General features: G+C 39.7%; 1 protein-coding gene across 2 annotated transcripts in view; it reads right to left on the bottom strand.

Moving 5' to 3' along the window:
* myo10 (myosin X) overlaps positions 1–25,622 on the bottom strand; it is a 126,491-nt gene that overhangs the window by 20,207 nt on the left and 80,662 nt on the right. The window contains exons 5-21 of one of the 2 annotated variants that reach the window (XM_051403180.1): positions 23,309–23,443; positions 23,085–23,209; positions 22,457–22,470; positions 21,782–21,866; positions 21,063–21,166; positions 20,162–20,291; positions 19,413–19,531; positions 18,842–18,988; positions 18,376–18,476; positions 17,905–17,971; positions 17,446–17,538; positions 16,461–16,529; positions 16,149–16,231; positions 15,499–15,607; positions 14,653–14,733; positions 1,473–1,597; positions 1,086–1,200 (exon numbers count right to left, since the gene is read on the bottom strand). In XM_051403180.1, coding sequence (XP_051259140.1) covers positions 1,086–1,200; positions 1,473–1,597; positions 14,653–14,733; positions 15,499–15,607; positions 16,149–16,231; positions 16,461–16,529; positions 17,446–17,538; positions 17,905–17,971; positions 18,376–18,476; positions 18,842–18,988; positions 19,413–19,531; positions 20,162–20,291; positions 21,063–21,166; positions 21,782–21,866; positions 22,457–22,470; positions 23,085–23,209; positions 23,309–23,443 — 1,702 coding nt within the window. Of the gene's footprint in view, positions 1–1,085; positions 1,201–1,472; positions 1,598–14,652; positions 14,734–15,498; positions 15,608–16,148; positions 16,232–16,460; positions 16,530–17,445; positions 17,539–17,904; positions 17,972–18,375; positions 18,477–18,841; positions 18,989–19,412; positions 19,535–20,161; positions 20,292–21,062; positions 21,167–21,781; positions 21,867–22,456; positions 22,471–23,084; positions 23,210–23,308; positions 23,444–25,622 lie in introns of both variants that reach the window. The other variant, XM_051403171.1, reaches the window with a different exon arrangement.

Below are 25,622 nucleotides of genomic sequence, written 5' to 3' on the forward strand. Positions count from 1 at the left end.
GATTCAGTGTAGTGGAAGCAGAGAGCAATAGACCGAGGGGAGGAAGACTGGATCCAATAACTGTTGGATGCCACGCTTCAGGTGCTCTGGACTTCAATTATTCATGATCTCACACATACATTCCGAGCCTGCAGTCGCACAGGTACCTGAGCTCTGGAATGGTTTCATCGAGCTGGATTTGTTAGACGCATGAAGCCAAATTAAGCCTTGAGGGGAGCAGAGTGCAGCCAAAATGGATTGGCGTCCCCCCGGCGACAAAGAAAGCCTGCATTCGGTCACATTCATTTTAGCAAGGAGAACACGGATGAGCCGGAGTGAGCCGGAGGCAGAACAATCGACAGGACATTCAGGAGCTCAGGATTTGACAGCAGAAAGTCAATTATAGTGTAGAGAACTGAGCAGAAGGGATATGGTTCATTGCCGACAGACAGGAAATGCAAATATGTAGAGAAAATCATTTCTGAGGAAAAGTTTTGAGAAATTTTTAATTAGTCAAAAGAGCTTTTTTTAACCAGTTCACAATGGACATAACTTTTCTAGGATGTCTAGATATACGTTTACTCCTCCCAATGCATAAACGTATTTGATTAGATGTCTATAAGCCAGTCACAGTGTAACACATCACTTAAAGTGGACTGCAGTAGAACCACACCCCTTTTTGCAGCAACCCTGGGTTGACCGTGAGTCAAGGAGGAAGCGCAAGGCACATTTTAATCTATTAATCATATTCTTAAAGTTCATAAATTCTATACACAATGTTTGAAGTTAACATGAAATACTCTATCGCTTATACACTGAAAGATTTATTGATTTTACTCCCAATTTATCAATAAAAACAACAACAAAAAAATCTGTCCATTGGCATTTACGTTGATCGGAAGGGAAATGATTCGAACGCATTTGATTCTTTCTGACTGTTCTGATATGATTTTCTAATGATTCAATCCTATGATGCATCCTACCTCTATGTACTGATTATGTACACAGAATATTCAAAGGGGAAATGCAATAGAAACATCAATAAAAAGACATGAAGATGACAAAACAACTTCATCTGAGTATAAAAACAAGATGTCTGTCCTCACCTTGCTCTTGCCCAGCTGCCACTCTGCACTGCTGCTGTCATAGAGGTGCAGCAGCTGGACGCAGCTCCCCCTGGGGTCATCTGGCAGCATCACGCCCCGCATCAACACCTTGTACCTGAAGAGGAAAGGATCTAGTTTTTATTCTACTAATTAGAGGAGAATTAGGTATTTCTACAGGTTTGTGTTACAGAGAGCAGAGATCTGCTCCATTTCTAGTTTAATACTGTAATTTTTAGTGCTGAGAGCATTTGGAGAATATTGGAGTTAAACAAACACCTGGATATTGTTTCAGTAGGAGTTTCATCAGAGCAGTGTGGACACAACCATCAATACCTGTCACATAAAAATACAATATGTATGATTGAGGTGATGAAAGTCTCCACTCACCTGGAGCAGAAGTCTTGGAAAGGTCTCCGGACGGGGAAGCCGGTGCGTCGAATCTTGACCGTCTCCAACATGCCGGAGTATCTGAGCTGGTTCAGAACCAACGTCTGGTCAAACTGGTCAGGCATCTAGAGGCAGAGATTAATGATGGTAATTTAGGCTAAATATGAAGCCATTTGACTGAAGACACACATTCAAAACTGCAGGGTTTCTGCAAATTTCAACAGATTAAACCCACTGTGCATTACCCGCTCAGCGACAACCAGCAGACAGACACAGTTAGCAACTAGCAGGTGAACAACATGGAGCATTTAGCAGCTTAAGAGCCAGATATTTCCCTCAGGAGTTGGTGGAGACCAAATATAGAGCTAACAGGAGATTCTGCCTTTTTAAATTGATATGTGGCCAAAAAAATAAAGAACCCACCAACATATTCCCTTTTCTACCCAGAATGCAAACAGCAGTATGGAATTACTTACAATTTACCCTTCAATTACTATAAAGTACCCTCTGTAATAACATTTCCAATGTTCTAAACCTGCTCTCAAACAGGAATGGAGTCAGAATCTAAAATCAATCAGCACAGCTGTGAAAAAAATACACCTACGTCAAACCCTGTGCTGGATGATAGGATCACATTGTCCTCAATTGTCAATACTCTTATAATAGTGTTGTAAGAGCAGCTGACTGCATTGACTGGACTAAATTGCAGAGGAACAATAATGAACGTGTCCCGTGGTGTTAAAGTGTCCTGCAGAATGAAAGTCATCAGCTAATGCTTGATGCTGATGTTCTTTTGAGACGACAAGTTAGGATAATGAATTAATTTCTGAATTTTAGGGTTAAATATACATACATACATAAATTCACACATTTTTGTCCTGTGAAACCAGCAGAATTATAATCAAAACAACATGTTTTTATCGATACAAAGATAGTATAATGAGATTTATTAAACCTAAAAATATAGTATATATATCCAATAAATATGTTTCAAATTAAATTTACTTTGTGATTTAAGTATTTTTCTCATTGTAAAATGTTCATGTTCATGTAACAGTTATTCAAATACCTTTATAGTGCCTAAAAGTGTCTATTTGCAGGATCTAAAGTCTTGACAGCACTTATTTGGTACCAGACAGTTAAAACCAAAACCATGAGCCAAAAAAGGCTAAATATCTGCGCAAAAATCTCCTTTTTTAAGTCCCTCGATTGCTGAAAATGTCAAACTATGTCATATGATGCAGACCAACCAAAACCAACATTTCCATCCCTTTAAACTTCCTCACGCATGTGCAGATATCCACATACATGACACTGCATACCACTCACATAACACTGCATTCCAGTCATTCACAACTTTGAACTCAGAGAAGTGCGTACGACAGCAGCAGCCAGCAACAAATCAAAACCCTCCAAAAAACACACTTGGCATTGAGATACCATTATTACGTACAGGAGTGCATTCAGGGAAAGCCATTTTCCCGGGGACCCCTCTCACCCTGTAACCTCAGTGGGCGTAGGGGGGCTCAGAATAAGAGAGTGCTTTCATACGCACTCGTAATGCCCCCTTTATTCAGCGCCCATCTCCCCTGATAGCCCGTTGATGGCCCATTTGAGCTGCTGAGATGAAGGGAGGCCAATTCACCACCAGATCTTGACTGAGTGATTGAATGGCGCCCTTTAACCACCACCGGCCGCAGAGGGAGCCACATTAGCATAACTGACATTTGCATAAGGCCGGACCGCAGCGTACAAAGCTGAGCCGTGTCAGGAAGCTGCCCTCTGCCTCCTGCCTTTCTTTTCCCCCTGTTTTCTATCTCTATCGTTTCCTCTTTTTGCTCAGATTCTGGCTGATTCTGGGACGTCAACAACCACTCTTTCTGGGAGGCTTACACAGTTCCCTGACCAACTTGGTAAATGGAATTGCTCCTTTATTCTTCCTTTCTATCTTTTATTTCATTCTCTGAAGTTTCGTGCTGCGTCAAAGTCCTGTCTGTGTGTCATCTGAAAAGACAAAAAGAGGTCTGCAGCAAAAGAGACTTAGGCTTTCTCACTTCATCCATGACTCTTTCTGTTTGAGAAAGGTCCATTTTATCCCTTCTTTTCAGTATTTCTAAAACTGAATAAATTAAAGCTGCCTGAAGTGAAAATGAAAAGCTCAAATTGAGACCACCATTGTATCCCTGCAGAGAAAAATCCTTATGAGTCTCACAAAGGACAATGCTCTGTGACATATTAAGAATATAACACATGAATGCAGCCTTTGCCACCTAAATATTAGTGTTAAAATCTGAATATTTTACACAAAGTTTAAGAAAATCACAAAAATCCCTGCAGTTTTTTCCCATCTGGGTCAAATTGTCTGCTTGTGATCTGCAATATACATCTGCAATAGCATCTGATATCTTTTCTGTCTTTGGAGAAAGTGCTAATTGTAATTATTTAAATACCTGGATGCACCAGATACTTAGATCAGGGGTCAGCAATTTAGCCTTTACTATCTAAAGAAAAGAGCCACAAATCAAATGTGGGACTGTGACTAGTAGTATCATTGCTTTTAATTAACTTTAAGTTGACAAAATTGACCAAAAAAAATGTATTTGGTGTACAATGGCAACACAATTTTATAGAATATAAGAGGTTTACAACAACGTTACATGAAAATGTTACAAACTAACCTTTATCCATAATTTTTTGTCACAGGGAGCCACTGGAGAGAAACTAAAGAGCTGCCCCCTACCCCTGGTATAGACAGATTTGGTCTGACTGTTTTGGAATAAGAGTCGGACAATCCAACAACTCAGAACAACAACAGTGATGTAAATCAGCATCCAGACCATCTCAGGCCTCTGGAGGGGCGTGATAACAATAGCCTGAGGGGTAAACTCAGTGTCTTTCTCAGCCTAACTTCCCTGCTAAAAGACTCAGAGCTCGGGGCATTCAACAGGACAAAAGGGGGCGTGGTAGTCCGCTCCCGAGGGGGTTGGGAACTGACAGGGGGAAGACACGGAAGACAAACGAACACAGGATGAGCCGTCCGTCGTTCACCACCAGAAAGAAGGTACAGAGAGCAGAGACACTATATCCTGAACAAGCTTCCATTCCGTATGTGATTTTCTGCAAATATTCTCATATTCTCATAAGATTTTCCATTAATTTGTTGTGAATTAATGGACATGTAGGTCGTCCTGTTGGATGCAAAGAAAGTCAGAATGAGATTTTCTCCACCATGAAAGGTTTACCTTACATGCTGAGATTTGTGGCTAAAACACATTGCAGACCAAGAGTCAAAGTTCTTTCATTGACTCCCCTTTAAAACGTATAAAACAATGCTTGGTCTGCAGCTTTACTCTGTGAAGCTTTGAGTTGTATTGAAGTTTTAAAACAAGTTACTTCAGTGACAGTTTAATGCTTTGACTTGCAGTTTGTGCCACAAACATCAATTGCACTGTGTGAGATCGATAAAGTTTATCTTACCTTATCTCATGGGACAAAAAACCTCCTTTTTCTCAAAGGTTTAATTAACAATCCACATTTCATCTTCATCTCTTGTATCTAAATTATAGGAACCTCAAAACACTTGCAGTAAAAAAAAGTATTAAGTTTATCTTTGAAGAAAGCTGCAATTTAATTTGTATGTTTTTAGATCAGTGAGGCCATAGCTGACTAAACATTGTTTGGTCAAAGGACATCTCAAATTACATTACAGGGACAGTTACGTGTTTTGACCACTTACACTAGACCTCCAATGAAAATATGAAGCACAATTAGAGACCAGGAAATCTTGGATGAAGGTTAGTTGACCATTTGTGCCGATGCTGAAACATAATCCGGGACATTTAGCCCAAGGTTCTGACACACTGCTGTCCAAATACTTTCATTTGGAGTAAGTTATATAAGGCTGCAATTGCACTTCAGTGGCCCCGAGTGGCAGCACGAGATAATTGGTCATTACCCTGAAAGTATTAAATGAGATTTTCGCATTTCCTCAGGCAACCTTTGGCGAGCGAGTCCAGTTTTCTCTGGATGCAGAGATTGTTACCGCTCTTTAGGAAAACGTTTGGTACAGTATAGAATGAAAAAAAAATTTAATATTGAGTCATCTGTGCATTTATTTTCTGATTTTGCACCACAATACCTAAAAATCCAAGCTGACACCTTCTGACTGCTTATTCTGTCCGACCAACAGTCTAAAACCCCAAGGTGCAATCAATATTATTGAAATTCTCACATTTAAGGCAGGGAATCAGGGAATATTTGGGATTTGTTTGCCTGAGAGATGTTTCTAAATAGACTTTCCCTCAAGGATCAACATTCTTGCTTTAAACAGGACTAAAAGCATCAAGGACCCCAAAAACCTCTGTGTTTCTTTGTTAGAAGTCTTGTTTGCTTCTGGGCGTTCAAGTCTGAATGTGGGAGCCAGCAGGGATTATCACTGACTGCTCAGTAGGCTCCTTCACTCAGTTCTGGGGAATCCCTGGAACAATGTTTTCAGCTCATAGATGGGCAGAAATCCAACCTAAATCCCTGACCCTGCTGGATTTAAGCCTGACCCAGTTTGGAGGAGGATTCTTGTGGGTTTGAATTTCTCAAAAAACATCAATAACATGAAGGAAACCTGCAGAGGTAGTGCTACTGAGATGAAACCAATGAATACAAAGACACCTAGACATACAGATATCATGGGCAATTAAGTTGCATATAAAGTCAACTCTAGATTCTTTGTGAAAATTCTTGTATTGAATATCAAAACAAATGCCTTTTGTCTGAACCAAACATCTTGAATGATGAAGAAATAATGAATCGGTTTTGTCTATAAAATGTGCACAAGCAGTGAAAAATGGAGAGCCCAAGGTGAAGCCTTTAGATCACTCGTTTTGTTAGACCAACAGTCCAAAACTCAATCATATAAATCAAAGAAAAGCAGCAAATTCTCTCATTTGCGAAGCTGGAACGAAGCAAATGTTTTGTTCAACAGCTGACTTGCATGATTAATAGATGATCGAGCTTTGCAGGTAAACTGTTCAACCTGCTTAACTGTTGCCAGATTTTAAAATCTTGGCATCTTACCCATCTGGCATGAGAGAACGCCTAACTGAAGGATGCAACTGACATTATTTCCCAGCTTAGATCACAAAGATCGATTTCAGAAATGAAACCTCCTCTCAGCTGTGTTGCGGATTAACAGCAGTGAAGTCTTCAAACAAAAGTGAAATCCCTTTAGAAAGAGAGCTGAGCTTTTCTCACACAACCATCATCAGAGAAGCTACTTTCTCTTCATTATCATGTCATTAACTAAACAGTCTCCTCATTATGTATTCAACCTCAATCACGCTGTGCCTTCTGAGCTGGATTAAAGCACTCGTTATGACCTTACAAAGCATCGGTTTGCAGGCTCCATCCTAAGTCGAATGTCGTCTTCTTCTTCTTCTTCTTCTTCTTGAAATTTAATGTCGTTCTGAAAGCCTTCAAGTCCAATTAACGAGACAACGAGCAGGAAACATCAGAGGGACTGTCAGTACGTCCAGTGCATGGCAGTATAAAATTACACAGCAATAATGACAATGACAGGGCGAATTCTTGTTTCAAAGTAATTAAGAAACAAACAGTTGCATCTTTTTTTTTAATGCTAGAAAAATTAATGCTCAGAAGTAGGTGGTTTTCTTCTAATATGCAATTGGATTTTTGAACAGAGATTCTACAAAGCACCTGAGAGCACAGATAAGCCTTAACAGCTTTCCCCACCTTTGTACCACACCTAAGCCCCCATTTCAAAATGCAACTGATTTAGACTAATCTTAGTAAACGCTTGGTCCAGAAATCTTTGTGTCATTCAAAAACAACCTTCAGACATGCATGCTTGATAATATCTCTTCTTTTACCCTCAATTTTACCTTTATGTGACTGATCATTGTCACTTTGTTTTTTAAGTGAAAAGACTTTTTCTTTGTAAAAGGACTGGAAATCAAACCTCAAATAATAAGAAACTCGCTTTGTGCATCTGTCAATGTAGCTCAACACAAACCACTGCATCTCTCCACCTCATTCCACAACACTAAAAACCCTCCACTGGACACTTAAAATCCCCGTGCAACAAGCGTGCACTTGAATGCACCGCTTGCCATTCAAAACATGCATCAGGTCTCACCGTGCATCGTTGCTCCCCGCTTCGCTTCCTTCAGGGTTTGTCAGATCAGAGACCAAACGTAAAATGACAGAAAACTTCCCAAAGCTGCCGTCTATCTCGGTGTCTCTGCTCAACACACTGACTGGCTCAGACACACACACTCACACTCAAACACACACACACACACACACACACACACTCTGCCACCACAGAGTCAAACAAAGGCTTTCAAACCCAGAACTCCACTCCCCTTTTTGTGTGGAGAGGGAGGGCCGAGGTTGCCATGGCGATGCGTCTCCTGCTGAGGCTAATTTGTGCGGGCCACTTGTAGGGTCTGACAGTGTGTGTGTGTGTGTGTGTGTGTGTGTGTGTGTGTGTGTGTTGTGTGTGTGTGAGAGAGAGAGAGAGAGAGAGAGAGAGAGAGAGAGAGAGAGAGCAGGCTGTTTACATTCAAACGTGATGGTGACTTTTTTTTTGTGTCCACTCACTGCAGCTAACGGGTCTGATGAACCGGCTGAACCGGACTGAGCCTTAATGGGAAATTGGGCAGAGTGATGATTTACTAAAAACATATAGAATTATAACTTTATAATCTTATCATGAGATTTACATAGTGACACAGTAAGTGCAGTTTGTTCACACTTTCATTCATGTGCTGCATCATTTATAGGATGCGTTTGCCTTTATTTAAAATTTTCTCCACATTTACATTTATTTTATTATCTTTTATTCAAGTATGTGTATGTGTATTTTATTTCACTATGTGTATATATAGTAAATTTACTCTATGTATTTATTTAGCTATAATGGCCATCTTGGGCAGTTAACTGGAATAAGTAAAGATGAATTAAGTCTTATCTCTTACCGTAAAACTTCTCAATAGCCTGGACTTTTATTGGCTTCAATCACTGAACTCAACCTGCTTTTATTTGGAACCAGCCTCTGTGGGACAGAACTTAAATCCCTTTTGCACAATACTCTCACTTTAAACGAGTATCAATATTACTTGTATAAAAATTACAATAACATCTCAATTACCAATCATTAATTTGATTATTTGATACTTTGTTGCTGGTGGTTTCTGTAAAATGACTCGTGGAATGACGTGCAGCATGTCTAAGTTCAAACACTTATATTTGTGCAAAGTCGATCTAAGCAGCTAGAACTCGCTCAAGTGGGTGACCCAGTGGGTTTTATGAGGTTTTATACGTCCAAAGAATTTCTATAAAATCCAGACCAGACCTCTAATTGAGACCATGCTTTTAGTTTTACAGTATTTTATAGAATTGTGTTTTCCTTATTCAACCTAAATGCAATATAAGACTGACAATGAGCGAGTTTCTGTTTCATAACAGCAGAACAAATGTATAAATTTGCCAATTTGCTTTAGATAACAATATTTGAAGTATTCTAGAAATACTGATTTTAACTAGTCATCCAGCCCTAATGGGGAACTGACTCCAATGTCCTTACCCACAGAATTGAATTCTGCAGACTTTGGTCAGGTCTGGTTTTGCTCATGTGTGTATAAAGATAACTGGAAAAAGATGAATTTGAGGGTGTTTACAGATTGTTCTTTGGGTTTGTGTGTGTGACAATGCCTTCATGCCAGTGTATGACAGGGAACCTGTGTTGACACCAAAATGGCTCAGCACCGTTCCTGGAGGTTTACACTGCATCCAGCAACCAGATTTTACTTTGTTTTCTTAGACTAAGACTACCTAACACCTCTGTAAACACATGATTCTAATGCAAACCAATCAGAGCCCAATGTTTAATTGAGCTGTTCTGTTATTATAATGTATAAAAACCTTCAACAATGAGTGGAATTTGAGTTTCTGCACACATGATTTGCTGCAAAATACGATCCGACTGCTGGTGATGTGTACATGGGCTGTTAACATGCTAAGATTAGCATACACTGACCTGGCTAAACCAATAAATCAGACAGAGCAATTGATTTATCTGAACATGTCACAGATTCCTAGTTTAAACTGATCACTGGCAGCAGTAAGAGAGATGTGTGCATGTGGCCGTATGCAGTTTGTTCTACAGACACAGAAACACACAATGTGCTGCCAGTACAGGTCCAGTCCTCCCAGCAGCTAAAACACAAATCAATAGACTCTGATCAGCCTCCGATGGGAAGTTGTTATGACTGTCAAAACACACACACACACACACACACACACACACACACACACAGAAAGCATGGCACACTACATTCACAAGCGTAGATGATGAGGCTGACAGCTTTTTATGAGCGAGTGAGTGTGTGTGTGCGCATTAATTGAAGTTGTGCCTGCAGACACAAAGGAAAATGTCTGTAAACGCTGTCATCGTCCTGTTTATCATCCTTTTATTCCAACTGAATCCTGACTGTCAGCTTATAAAGTGTAAAAACCACAAAATATAAATGAAACAAGGGTATTTGGATGGAGTATTGTTAGTTCTTATCTGTTACACACACTTTAATGTCTGAATTTACTTTATTATTTATTAGATTTTTTTCCCAGGTAATGAGAAATAATGTTCCATAGAGAATATACTGCTAACTGAAGAAAAAGCAAAAATTTAGTTTAAAAGACTGATGCAAACAATTACATGTTTGGTTTGATTCATTTTATCAAATCCAGTCTGGCTAATCTCTGCGTTTATATTCGGTTGGCGTCAGAGATGATGTAAGACTTAAATTTAGTTGTTATTTCGGCACTGATCTCTACAACAGAGGTGGAGGACGCGAAGTCATAATGACTCTCTTCCTAAGTCCCGCCCCTTTTTACTCCATGCTCCAATAGCTGTTGAGCAAGCTTGTGCCTGTGTTTTTATCTTTTAACCATAGACGAGCCTAGCACGTGGCATATGTAAGTACTGGAAGCCAAAATCTTTTTTTTCCCCAGGATAGCGAAGTCATGGCCCATCCTACTCTGCCTCTGATTGGTTTGGTTAGTTATGTTTAGGCATCAAGGCCGAGTCATGTCTTCATGAAAATAATATTGCGTATAGGAAAGGAGAAAGTTGACTGAGGTTCTGACCAAGGCTTGCTCAGTTGTTATTGGAGCATCGAGTACAAAGGAGCCGGTAAAGAATAAGGTTGACGAAATCCCACTTTAAGAAGCAGTCTTGTACAATATGAAGCAAATATCTGATGACATAAAGTTACAGAAAGCCTGCTACACAATCATTAAGGTCGGTAAGACTTTGGTGCGTGTGTGTTTGTATGTTCTAGTTGTGTTTGGCACCAACAGTCTGTCCACACTGTCATGCATTGGGTCAATATATTGATATTTCCACAGAGACTCCACTTACCATCTGCAGGAGTCCCATGACCCTGCAGGCTCAGTCAACACACCGTTACATCACTGCACCCGAAATAGATGTTGGTCAGTCAGTCAGTCAGTCTGTCTGTTTGTCAGTATGTCAACCTCTCCTCACTCACAAAAATGTGTTTAAATACATGATTCTGAAGGTTTCAAATCGAACTTTGACTTTATTTCCACATTATGATATTTGGTGGTTTCATTGTACGTTCTCACACAGCGTCATCATCATCATCCTTTTCTCTCTCCGTCCATCTCCGTGCCCTCCTCCCCTCTGACACCTGCTCACAGCCAAACAGGCAGATGACAGGGAAGCCTCTCGGGGGCTTTTAGGGGCCACGTGCCGACCCTTGTTTCCCCTGGGGGCAGCCCCTCCTCCTACCCTCACTACATTAAGCCCCATTCAAAAGTCATCATCCAGCCTTGTTTAACATTCGATCAGAAGAGGAGTCCAGACGGTCGGGTTTCGCCTCGTAAAACCACGCCGGCTGTCCAGCTGGTCTCCCGGAGGACACTAAAGATACCCACAGTGTCTATCTATCTATCTATCTATCTATCTATCTGTCTGTCTGTCTGTCTGTCTGTCTGTCTGTCTGTCTGTCTATCTATCTATCTATGAAAAAACTAACAAACAGTTAAATCACATAAACTAATCTAAACATTTTATGGTCTCCATGTATACTTGAACACACTTTAATATATTTGTCCTTCCATGTTTAGAAAGAACGTCAGAGGAGTGTACAGTACAGACTACAGTTATTGATTAAAAATACAAAGTACAGTTCATGTACAGTCAGTCAGATAGTCATGTATGACTTTTGACCAGTGCCTGAAATGGGCCGGTGTTTTTAAGTTGTAAAGAAAACCTACAGTCCTGATCCAAAGCTGCAGCTAGTTTTCTCAAAGAACATAATCTGGTGGCTTTATCTGACAATAAAGCTGACTTGACTTGACAATCTGGTGGCATTTTCCACGCTCAGTTCTTCCTTTGCTGTCCAGTTCTGTAAAATGCTTTCTCGTGTTTCTAACAGCTATCAGACCAGATAATCTAGATGGATAATCAGTGTCCCCAGAGTCTGTTTTGGACTTGGCAAACTGTTCACCCTGGACCATTTGAAGTACTTTTTGAAGAGTTTATACCAGGCCTTCAAATATCACATTAAAAGTATGTTTCATTAACAATTTAACGGTTATAAATATTCTTTTAGTGTGATACTGTGAATGTTCTAAATTAATTGTGCTTTTTTATGTGACCATCTGATGTCCAAAGAACAGGAACCACACCCCCTCCACACACACATACACACACACACACACACAGACACACACACACACACACATACACAGGGAAGGACAGAGGGCCCTCTGTGTGTGTATGAATCAAAAAAACCACAGACGACAAGGAAACACAAAACTCCTCAGAGTGACGGTACAGACGCTTTACGTCTGCGTCACAAACCTCTCAGTGTCCACATCGGACTCCGTCACAGCAGAGAACTAACCCAAGGGGTGGACAAAATAACATGAACACCTGACAACGTGATGCAATCTAATACCACAGCCCTGTTGCATGTCTGAGTATCGTCAGTTCACAGTCAAAATAAGGACACTTTCTGTTTTTTTCTATCTATTTGGACTAGTTAACCACTGTTGTCCAAAGAACTCTGGATCAGCTGCCCAGGGGTGAATTATGTCCCCTGAAAATGTTCGATATTAATCTAGTTGATCTTCCTTCATTTGCAGATGACAATCTGTTGTAAATCCTAAAATCATCGACCAGATCAACTGCTGATAAGATGCTTTAACTCCGATTTCTGTATTTCTTAAGACTCAACATACAAATAACTGTACTGGTGGAATAAATCAGCTTTACAACATATAACATGCACTAGGTAACTTTTATAAAATAACTTTCTGTCATATTTGCTGAAATGTTCACTGTTATAAAAGTTGCAGCTTTAAATGTATTAATTTATAAGCGTTTGCTCACAGAGTCCCACAATTAACCTTTCACGCTGATGGCCTTCATTGGAATAAAAACCAGAGACTCTGTGGTTACAGAAAAACCTCCACAGTCAGCTACTTAAAATATCAATTAGTTTCCACCAGACAACCAATTAGCAGGGACAAATTCTCTGGCAGCAAACCATCACTGATCACCAGGCATGGGAACCATCAATAACTACTGACATCAACAATCAATATGAGCAATTCCACGTTGACCGTAATCCGACTTAAACTTGACACATCTGACGTTTGCAATGATGTTGCTAATGAGGCGCCCAGACAGATATCGATAAGATGCTGATGTAAGAATAATCCTGCCAACGAGTTTGTCAATACAAGGGTAGCCTGGGGAGTTTGGCTAATTTCAAACCTTGTTTCAAACGACAGGATGTAGGCGTACATATGACGTCACCTTGGGAGGATGTTTTGACGCCATCTTTCTGGATACGAGCCTAAAATAAAATATATAGCCAAGAGAGTGGAGCCTGGTTGGTGCTGAGGTGGTGCGAGGAAGCAGCAACCACCACGACTGAGCGTGATAAGACAACTGTCAGTCAGCCAAACACAGTCAGTCTTTTATAGACGGTTTCTCTTTCTGCTACTATTACTGTACTGGATGGTACATTGAGCAGCTCATTATTTTAAGAAAATACATCGCTGGAGTGCCATAACAAGAGCCGACAGTATCTCGGTTGCATGGCAGCCGAGAGTCTTTGTTGTTAAACTATAAATTGTCTTCGGACAAGTAAGTAAAGCTGTTAACGTTGAACCCTGCAAGCACCTCGACCATCAAACCAAATGTGTAGCTGTTGAATACACAAAGCATGCTGCAATGATAAACACCCAAATATTACTGCCCAGCACCGTAGTAGATAACCATTTTACTTGTTATATGGACAGAAAAGTGCAGTACTATGTTTTTGCAAACTAAATTGCTTTGTATTTCTAGAAAGCAGTTGGGTGAAAAAGATGTTTCTTTTTCTATTCACTTCAATACAGTTTAAATACTGATGTACATTTTCTTACAGGTACCATCTTGTGGTGATTAGAGGAATTACACCATAAAGCTTTTGTGCCTTGACTTTATAGTTCAGGCATGACTTCTTTTTCTGACTTTAGCTAACCCAGACTGTATAGTCATATGGTGTTATGTTTTTTTTTTTTTTTTTTTACTGTATTTCATTCATGTTATTTTCTATTTCCTGTAAACTGTGCTGATATTATCCTGGGCTCTTGAAAAGAGAATATCCTGATAATATAATATTGGTATGACAAAACTGAGTTGGGCTTGGTTATAGGAGTTCTGTAGCGCAGTACATTTATATATATGATCCGCTATATTTATATCACTTCATATCACTCAGTAAACATAAATTAAACACAATATTTTGTGAATATTGATAATCCTCTCTCAGTGGTGGGAATCACGGTGCAGACGGTGAATCCCACCACTCTTTCCTGTATACGATTTGTGTACATTATCCCCACATTCTCCACTACTACAGCCTGTTGCTAGGCAACCGGGGGTCAAAGGCCACCGAAAGGGGCAGACACTTCTCATTCCTGTCTGCGGCTGGTTGGTGGGGGGAGGACTGTTTGATTATTAAATGACAAACGATTCACACACACACACACACTCACTGCGATACTTTAGAGCTCCGACACCCTGACCTGCTAATGTTTGCTAAAGGCACTACGGTGTGTGTGTATATATATGGACACTTACCTTGTGTGTATTTGGTTTGATGCATCGGATGAAATACGGGTTAGAAGTGCTGAGTGTGGCCATCAGGGAGTGCAAAGAATCCTGCAACAAAACAAACACTTCTGTTACTACTAGCATTACTATTATTACTGCTTTGGCTTCTACTACTACTGCAGCTACTACTGTATTTTTAGCATTGGTGATTTAATTCCAATTTGTTCCATTAACCATTTTACTTAAGTTGACTTTATGTCATTACAAAAACGTAAGGTAATGTAATAATTAATTTGCTTGAGTAAATTCAATTTAAGTGGTAACATTTGTATAAAGAAGATGCATTAATTCAGAAATGCTGAATGAGTGTAACCCAAATGAAATTAGTACAATTAAATCAATTTACCATTATTAAGTTACCATAACAATAAATATTTGGGTTACTTCTACTCAAATCAACATCTTTTTTTATGCTTAAATTGTTGGAGGTAATAAATTTAAACAGTTTAAGGTTTCCTCAAACAATTTGAAATAACTCATCCGGCCTACCACAACTGCGACTACGACTATAACTACTAGTTATTGCTCAGTAATTAAGCAACTAATACAACTTTAATAACTAGTAATCTTAAGACTGATACAAAAAGTATTGCTATAATAGTTACTGCTCCTACCACTGGTGTTAATGCCTATGTTGCTATTACAGTAGCACTGCGGCTAATGCTTCTGTAACTACTACTAGTGACAGAAGTAATTAACCAATAATGTGTATTTCAGTGTGATTTTAATAAAGATCAGAGCTCTGTTGTGTTTGTGCAGTCAGTCGACAGTGTTTGAGGAACACAGTGAACATGCAGTTTATTTGTGACTTACCTTAAACTGGGAGCTGACAGTGGGCCGTCTGTGCTTGGAGCTGCTCTTCAGAGTGTCCTGTTTGTTTCGGCTCAATACGTGTTCAAACAGATCGTAGACAAAGTCCAACCTGACAAAACAAAGGGAAATAGACTCTAAATATTCAATTAAATGAAGCAGAAAACAAACGTGTATGTAGTACAGCACCGCACGAGAGCTTCATACTCTAACAGTGACTGCAGTTTAACCGGTTAATACCCAAGTCAACTGATGTTTCAACCAATATAATATTTGACTTTACAGCAATCATATTAAAGTTATTACAGTACTTCAGTGAAAAAACAGGTTTGTGTGCAAATGTTTGAGTCTCACAAAGAATTAAAACCAGTTTGGGTTATTGCTTGACCAATATAGCTGAAAAAACAGGCTCAGACTGCACATTTTAAACAGATTTTACCAGGCAGGGCTGCAGGATTGTGCACAGAAGAGTATGACAAACTCAAATTGTATCGCACAAGTTCATCTAAACTGGTGCTATTTAAGTTGAGCTTAGCCGGCATTGAGGGGAAGTTAGCTCATGAGTTGAACAAAGGTTTTCAGCTTGACATCTCAGTCTGACTGAGAAAATCTGAAGTGGTGGTCCAGTTCCAGACTCCCCAAATGCCACCCACCTGCTCTCCCTCAGCAGGTTGAGGATGTCGTCTCTGAAAGTGTCCCTGTTCTTCTCCAACATGCCCCTCACATCGTACACCACCTGCAACAGGCCACAAGGGGGCGTCAGTGAGCAAGGACAGGAGAAGCAGCAACTGGGTGTGAGCTCTCCTTTGTGGCTGTTCGGCTTAAATTGATCAGTTTAAAGTAGTTTTTATACAAATTGGTAACAAACAAAGACCAGAAGGAGAACAGGAAGTATTTGTGATGTTTTAAACAATATATTCTCACACACAGCTACTAAAAGAAGCGCGCAGTATCATATATCTTACCTCTCCTGCATAGTGCTTGACTCCAAAGTAGTGCACAGCAACACGTGGTTTCACATAGAAAGAGTTTTTCTGCAGCGAGAGAGAGGAAACAGTTTAATTGCTCCTCTGTAACATCACCAACAGAACCACAGTCACAGAGAGAGAGGAAGGCTTCACTGCTGTAATATCAAAAATTAGGCTTTGCCAACAAAAAAAGGAAGAATCGATTCCTGGAGTTGCCCTTTCACTCTGCCTGTCTCTGGTTTGATTTATTAATGGTCTTTTATTTGATCAGGATCCAGTTTAACGAGGAGCTTCACTAAGAGCACTGCCAGGAGAATATTTAGAGCTCATATTAATTCAAACTAAAGTCGTCTGTGGGTCACATCGTTGTTTAAATCAAGTCAAGCTGTTTGCTCCAGACTGTAAAAGGCTGCTGACCAGAAGCTGCTACGAAGGATCAGGATCCTATTAGCAACAGATGCAAACAACATTAAAAATGTACCCGCAGCAATGACTTTCACTAAAGCATAAAATACAAAATAAACTGTCCTGATTTAATTTGTAAAATGGTTTGATCGAAACCTGTGACAGCGGGATATATAGCATAGTTTGTTATATTAATATTGATTTATAACTGCTAATTATGATGCTACAAATAGTTATATATATGCTCACCTACTAATATTGTAATATCACTATACTAACAATATACTGTAAAATATTCCAGCGTAATTAAATACCCACAATGCAATGTAAATAAGGTATTTTACTGTAATGTAGAAATGTGGTATTGTGCAGTAGGTTGTTATAGCACTGTGCTTCTAAATCTACAGCCACATCTGAGTCAGGGCAGGCTAAAATTAATTCATAAAATCTACATTAATCATCATTTTTAAATAATAAATAAACCCAATTACATCCCGACAGCATCTACAGGTGAGACGCTCTCGAGTCGAATGTTAAAAATGGGTTAAAAAGGTTCTGCAAGGTGAAAAGGTCGTACTGAGTGCTGGCTGTGGAGCTTCTCCAATAAGGTGTCATCTGTGGCTTTGGGGAAGTGACTCTCCTCATTCATCAGTGCCAGGAGACCCAGTTTCTATGGAAACACGGAGAGATCATCATCATCATCATCATCATCATCATCATCATCTCAGTTGTTCTTATCCTCACCACTGCCATCATCACACCTGATTTTGCTCTTTTTATTCTTGACTTAAAGCTCCAGTGTGTAACATTTAGGAGGCAGAAACACAACCTGAGTATAGGAATCATTGTGTTTTTGTAACCTTAAAATGAGACGTTTTTATCACCAGGGGAAGTGAGTCCTCCTTCTACGGAGGCCACCATATTGAACCGGCATGTTTCTCCTACCCGCTGTATTCAAGCTGCAATCTGCCACTTCACCACTAGATGCCACTAAATCCTACACACTGGTGTCTTAATACAATTCTTCTCAACGTACCTTCTCGATCAGATCCAGACACTCTCCGTTGTCCATCCAGTTGATGTCAACCCAAGCCAGGCCTTCCCTGCAGGGAGCAACAACGACAGAGCTCAGAGACAATTTACAACAGCAAATGAAGAAATGGACAGCATTTAAACCTGAAATTACCCAAAAGCAGAATGTTATGTTATGTTTGAGCTATTCCAATGGGTTTTTGGGTAACGTTAGGCCTTTAAAGAATAAAATGAAAGCACAAGGCTACAACTTAACTTAAATGTTACACAGTTCGCCTGTACAGCCCAAAACTTTTAACTCCATTAAAACAATATTTACAGTTGTTTACTGCCTTTTTACAGCTAATAGCATATACGTTAAGTTAGAATTGTTTTAGGCTAATAATTTTGGCTACAGCAATGAGCTGCATTCAGAAATTCAGAGTAACACGATGAAACACAAAAGGACCCATCAGGATAAACAACCTCCACCTACTTGTTGTATTCAAGTTGCTCCAGGGAGAAAATGTGCTTGTTAAAATATTCCTGAAGCTTCTCATTTGCATAGTTGATGTTGAACTGCTCAAAGCGGTTGACCTGTGGGGAACAAAACGAAGCAGACATTAGCTCCAGAAAACACAGACGCAGAGCTAATGAGGTGAAAAACAAAGAATCCCAGAGGTGTGTTTACTGATTTCATGATTAACAATTAAAGTATGATTAAAATACACGGGAAAGGAGAAATAAAAAGGTCATATTGTTGAGTTTAATTGAGCGTGCTTGTGTGAGAGATTGGAATTTAATTTAATTCAGTTAAATTTAATAAACCTTATTTATCCTTGAGAGAATATTACATTCTGACTTCATATCAGTTTTAATTTTCTCAGGTTTAATTATCAGAATTTTTGGTTTTAGTTTGTATTTTCTCAGGTTAATGACGCTAAAGTCTTCCTCAAACACACCTCAAAGTTCTCAAATCCAAAGATGTCCAGGATGCTGATGGACTTGAAGTCTTCTTTGCCCCTGATGCGGTTGTTGAGCTTGCAGGTGATCCAGTTGAAACACTGAGAATAAAGTGCCATGGCCATGGAGTCTCTGGAGTCCACCGCCTGCCGGGGAGCAAGGGAAAAAACAACAACACTTAAGATCACTGGTTTACTGGTTGGTTAGTAAGTAAGTAACAATAAAAGTATCTGCTTTTGTTTTAGTTCATATTTATCACCAGTGTAACTATTACTTTAAGCTGTATCACTCTTTGATGCCACTAGTAGTAAAGTTGCAGATTGCAACCAAATCCAAAACCGCTCGCCTTCCAAGCGTGTGGGAGAAACTATGGCACATGTAAAACTTGTGAAAATGGTAAAGGCCCAATCTAGAGCCAATGTTTGGTTTGTCCCTTCTGGGCTACTGTAGAAACATGGTGTTTTGTATAACCAGGATATAGCCTGTATGTCTGTGTTTGTCTGAAAATGAAAGCAGTGTTTGCTGAGTGTGGAGGTCAGTTTGTAGGTTTCAGACATGGAGTTTACCGACCTGCTCCACAGTGAGTGGCGTGGAGATCTCCTCGCCCCTGAGGATCATGGACCGGTGGGTCAGGACCTCGGCCAGCTGATCTGGGTTCAACCCCAGGAGGTCGGACGTCCGGCTGAGAGCTGCTAATGTGAATGAACACACAAACCTCATCATCAGAGATTTCAGAGACTGAAATCTTCATTTTAAAGCTCAGCAAACATTATTAATATCCTGCTCTCAGTTCTAATCTAATTTATTTATTTAATTAAGCAGGAATGTTCTGATCCTATATGTTTAGGTTTTTTTAGCGTCCTCCTCAGTCCAGTAAATCCTCAGGAGGCAAACACGTGCCAGTGTCACCACTGATCGCCTTTTCAATAATCAATACCTGCTGTCACCACCTTTTCAAGCGTGACCTCTGACTCTTGAATATTAATGACATTTGCATTCGTTCAGTCTGGCGTTAAAGTTAGCCTGGGGGGGCAAATGTTTACGCAAAGGTCCAAGCTGTCACAGAGAATGTCAGTGAAGGCTAACATGTTAGTGTTAGCCTTTAAAGGAACTGTAGACTGTGTGGATGATGGTAATTTGTCATTGTCTTCCAAAGCAACACATTTTGAGCATGATTGTCTGTTTTTTAAAGAATAATTACAAATTAAAAGTTAAAATACAGGATAATAAACCTGAAAATAGAATAAATGCTGTTAAAGATTGAAAGTGAGAGTAAAAATAGAGGACAGAGTTTGGAAAGCGAGGACAAACTCACTGACCTGATTTGGAGGAGACTTGTGCTCCTCCGGCCGTCATGAACTCGATGTTCCCTGCGTGGAGGATCCCGGCCAGGAGGCGCAGGATCTCCCCGATGTTCTCCTCTGTAAACTGCATCGTCCGCATGGAATTCTGGGAACCACAAGAAGAAGCTGATGAAGCCGCAGATTCGTGTTCTCGATGCAGGCGGGCCTCTGGCGGACTCGCCTTGAATTCTTCGCCGGCTGATTTTGTTTCTTTTGGGTCTCAGACTGAAAATATCTGCGAGAGCTGCCGTTGGTTACAATCTGCGTCCAGCAGCTGATCAGTCTTTGGGGGGGGTTTTGGAGGTTTGGACTGACATGAAGTGACGTGCCAGCTGGTTTGGTGTTTGGCAGCAGTGGTTTCACTTTTCAGTCTCCCCAGGATCAAATATTCAAACGTTTTTTTACTCTGATTTATGGTTATGAATACATTAATGAATGAATCCCAACCTGGGGGTCGGGATCCCCCACTAGGGGTTGCCAAAGCTTCCCAGGGGGTTGTGAGCCTCTCTCCATTTTAAGGGGTGTAAGAAAACATATCTCAGCATTTTATCATTTTTGTGAAGAAACTAAAAACATTTTTAAAGTTTAGGTAATTTTTTTAAGATATAAACTTTAAAGACCTGAACAACAAACTATATTCAGAGAGCTTTGAGTCTCTGATACGCAGTTAAAATGAGAGAATGTTCAGAACAACATTGTAAACTTACAAAATCAATGCCTGTATAGACAATTACTTATTTATACTTTCAGCATTAAAGGTCCAGTCTGTAGGATTCAGTGGCATCTAGCTTTGTAGTTGGAGATCACAACAGAGCACTTGTTTCACCCTGAGTGATTTTATGAATGGTATGATATGAATGTACAGGTCAATGCGTACCAGAACATCCTGAAAAGTGCCGTTGTCGTTGATTGTCTTGTCAGGGTGGCAGCTGGACTGTCTCAGGTAATGGTAGCTGTCAGCGTGGGTCAACCCGAACGCGTCTGCAACACAAACACACACACACACACACACACACACACACACACACACACATTCATTCATTCATCAGATTCATACAGAGATTTTATAGCCAAATAATGTCACTACTCATGTTACTGTTAATTACTGTTAATGTTACCATTACAGCTGTAAATTATATTGTTGTCAAACTTACACCGTAAAACATGATAAGTTAATTTTACAAAAAAAAACATTGTAACATCAAATATTTTAAGCTAAACAAACTTAATTTATTAAGTTTGTATTTTTTCTATTTATATTGTAATATTTTTAAAATTTTAAAAATACATTTAATTAATCCTTCTTAGGAAATTTTTTGAACTTACAAAACTAAATTAATGTCACTTAAAATTTCTGGTAAAAGCTGCTTAATGAAGAATGTTTTTAACTTACAAAATTAAAAAATTACAGAGTTTGGGTTACTTAAAACTTTTGATGTAATCTGTTAAATTAACTTATTGTGGTTCTACAGTGTATGTTTTGCATTTAACACGTTGTAGGTTTGGTTCAACTAATGTGGAAAAGACAGAAGAAGTTTAATAATATACTCTTTTTTTTTCTTCATTGTGCATTAAGTTGAGTTGAGTGAGACGGACCTTTCTGCTGGGTGTTGGTTCCTGCTAACAGGGCGTAGAAAATGTGATAGTTCCTCTCCCCCGGGTTCTGTCGGACCACTCGGTTCTGTAGGGAAAGACAAACACTGCTGTTAACAACTCATATCAAAATCAACTCACACAGTCTTAAGGTGGCACGCCAAACAAAATATATCTTTTGTGCCTCTAATCCTCAAATATTTGTAGTTTCATCCTTCAGAGAACAGACGCTGTGATCATTCCATGTCTTTTGCATTACTTCTGCATTACCTCCCTTCAGACTCCAGAAGTTCTGTCTTCAGTCATATTTTTGTGAAACTGATAAGTGTTAGGATCACACATATTGGCAGATTAGAAGAGTAGGCTATTATGCTGAGGTTTTAATACTCTGTTTCTACATTATTAATCATAGTTCACACTGCTCTTGGTGAACACTGTAATAGCATATACGTTCATTTAACCCCAAAATATTGTTGAAACTGATTACATCAAAATCAAAAAGTAACACAAACAAGATTCTTGATTAAGCCACTTTTACAAATAATTTTAAGTGGCACTAACTTAGTTTTGTAAGTTAGGTAGGTAGCTAGGTATTTTGTTTTCACAGTCCAAATAAAAGCGTGACTTTAAAGGCGCTCAGACTGCAAGTGCCGATGTGGTAGGAGGAAGGACACTCACCTTCTCTAAGAGGTCTGTGGTCAGAAAAGCGTCAGTCAAGGCAAAACAACAGTTGGAGACTTTAGGATCCTGCAGTGGTTCTGTAATGCTCTACAGACAACTCAAACAAAGCAAATGTAGCCACGCTAATTTTCCAGCTAGTCAGCCTGCACCCAGGGGTGTCGGACTGGGGGGGACAAAGGGGACTGAGTATACAATGATACTAAAAATGAGTAGCCATGGATTCCAAGATGAACAGAAGGGTTACTGCATGTACTAACTTCCACTTGCAGATTGGAAATGGATTGGGCTTTTTATGACTGATACCATCATAAAATGCTAAACACAAAAAATATTGTGCAGCAAAATGTTGTTTACTTTGTACTGTTACAGTTTATTTTCTAGTGATAATAAATAAGCAGCAAAATAATATAGTAATTATTTGTCCATCATGGCCTGTGATCCTCATAAAGGATTCACAGTTCTCATAGAAAATGAATGGAAGGCAGCAGCTCGGCACGTCTTTACCCCTTAAAAGCAGCTCTGCCAACTTCAAGTACTTCCTTCCTGTATATTAAGCCTGGGGCAGGAAATACACAGAGGAAACAAAGTGGCGTCCACTAAACACTGCGTGGGTTTTAAAGGATACAGTCAACAATTCTGCCTCCCTGGATGTTGCCCTTCTGGCTGAAATGCAGCTGGACAAACTTCCCAAAGCGGCTGGAGTTGTTGTTGTAGACGGTCTTGGCGTTTCCAAAGGCCTCCATGATGGGACTGTAGAGTGAGGAAGACGCAGGGTCATCAGACAGACAGGGGTTCTGTGGCAATTAAACTGTTACCATCTAAAGTATGAAGTAAACCATGAATGATTACCTGCTCTCCAGAAGCGCCTCCTCCACGTGTGACGTCCTGTCTCTGGACGATACCTCCAGGGAGTGCTGGCTCATGCACGACAGGAACTTCAGGATCAGCTTGGTGCTTTCTGTTTTCCCAGCGCCGCTCTCTCCGCTGAGGGGGAACAAAACACACAATTTGGTGAGACTTCTGCCACTGAGCAAGGCACTGGCCTCCTTATATCTCATGGGGCAGAGGGAAATAATCTCCCACCAGTGGTAATGGGAATCACAATATAATAGTGTTATTGAAAATAAGAATATTTAAATTATCCTTATTATTATTACAAATGTATTAGTATTTTCTGTAATAGTAGCAAATGTTGTAGCAGTAGCCATAAGAGCAGTAATACTATTGGTGGTAATAACAGCAATAATAGAAAAGTACCAGTGGCAGTTCTTGTGGTAGCAGTATGAGCAGCGGTATTATAACACAGTTATTATCTGTTTCAAATGCTTAGGATATAAACTGATGCAATAAATAAAGTTATAAATGTTCAAAAGTGCTTGAGTATAACTTCAAAAATCAACATCTTATGATTTTCATGTTTTAGAATTCATTCATGTTTGAGCTCTGGTTTTTAGATGATTTTTGTCCAGCAGCTTTTTAGGCGTTAAATTGGAGCAGAGAAAATGTGACACACGTCTAACCTCAGTTTGAAAACTGCGTGTGGGTCTTAATTGAAGGTGAGGCTGTGTGTCTGCCTGCAGGTTGTAAACTCACTACAACAAACTGGGCCACACATGCAGCTGAAGGAATCATGGGAAATGTTCAGAGTAAATATTTCCAAACTCCACCACTAGATGGCGCACCTGCTAAGCAGCACTGTGCCGACTGATTCCTGCCTATGAATGACATCCAGCATTCAGCAGCACACAAACAGGCCTGAGGATCAGACATCGATCAATATGAGGGGAAAACCTTTGTCTGATTGAGAGCAGTGAGGATGGAAACAGTGTACAGATGTGTTGCAGAGAACAGGAGGAACAATAGATTGTGAAGGCAAAGAAACAAGTGTTTTCTCCAGAACAACATTGTGTTTGTGAGCTTTGTCAAGCACCTGAAGGTACGGAAGCCCTAAGAGGGAAGACAGAGGATTTCTGGTGATCCGTTTTCTAAGCCTGATTTCTGTCTGTATTTATGACTAAGGTGGAAAAAAAGTAATAATAAGATATTTTTTTTAAGCTACTATTTTTTCCTCTATGAGAACACGTGAAAAAAATGTTACAGCAGGGGAAATGTTTTCTTTATTCAGGGAGTATTAAAACAAACACAAAAACCTTTAGGATAAAATAAAAATGAAGGAACTTAGAAAGATTATCTTCCTGCTGTTCTTAAGTCATAAACAACTGGGAGAAAATAATAGTCTTTCCGAATAACAGCCATTAACCACAACACTGAATATTTACATAGCAAAAAAAACCCTAAAATCACCCACCAACACTTCAGTTCCATCACATTTTCCCCTGCAGTAACAGATAACAGTGTGAGGCTCGAGGGAACCCCGCACACATACTGACATTAAACATGAACCCGGCAACCCGCAGTCGCTCAGCGTGATGTTCAGGCTGGTTGCGTTAATTATTAACCTGTAAACCCATTACACCGACACCGAGAGCAGCTCAACAGCAGCAGATTAGTCCCCAAAAGACACATTAATCAACACAAACAGGACTCTTCACAGCAGAGGTGTCCAAAACACACAGAGACCTTTAGGGGACGTGCTGGTGGCCATAAACAACAACAACTGTTGACTTTGTTTGCATGAACACACATGACAGATATAAGTTTTATTCCGCTTATCACAAATCATATCGTTTACATTACTTTTAGTTGAGGACAGACTCTTTAAAATAAATCCACATGTTCGACTACATTAATGTAACTCATGGAAAACAGACCAGACATGGTTTCCTTATTGTCGAGAACTGAATACATGTTAGGAAAATACATCCAACCCTCTTAAAAGCATGTTTTAGTTAATGGTGACAAGTGATGCAAAGTTTTGTTTTGTTTTAAAGTCCTCTATATGTTAGCTTTTTTTCAAATGAGCGCTGCTGTAAACGTTTTATGACAGTAGGTGTGATTCATTTTAGGAAGTAAACTTTTCATTTGGATAATGGCTGGGTGGCTCCCCAAAGGGCAATCACAGCGAGGTTTTATTCACAGATGAAGTACTGTAAAGGGGAAAAAAGAAAGTGAAAGCTTCCAGTGTGCTTGCTGTAAAGAGGCATCAAAGTAGAACAAAGAGAGGCAGACAGGGGAAGGGGAGGAAGCTGACTGTTTGATTGAC

The sequence above is a fragment of the Dicentrarchus labrax genome, unplaced genomic scaffold (assembly GCF_905237075.1).
Source record: "Dicentrarchus labrax unplaced genomic scaffold, dlabrax2021, whole genome shotgun sequence".
Taxonomy (NCBI): Eukaryota; Metazoa; Chordata; class Actinopteri; family Moronidae; genus Dicentrarchus; species Dicentrarchus labrax.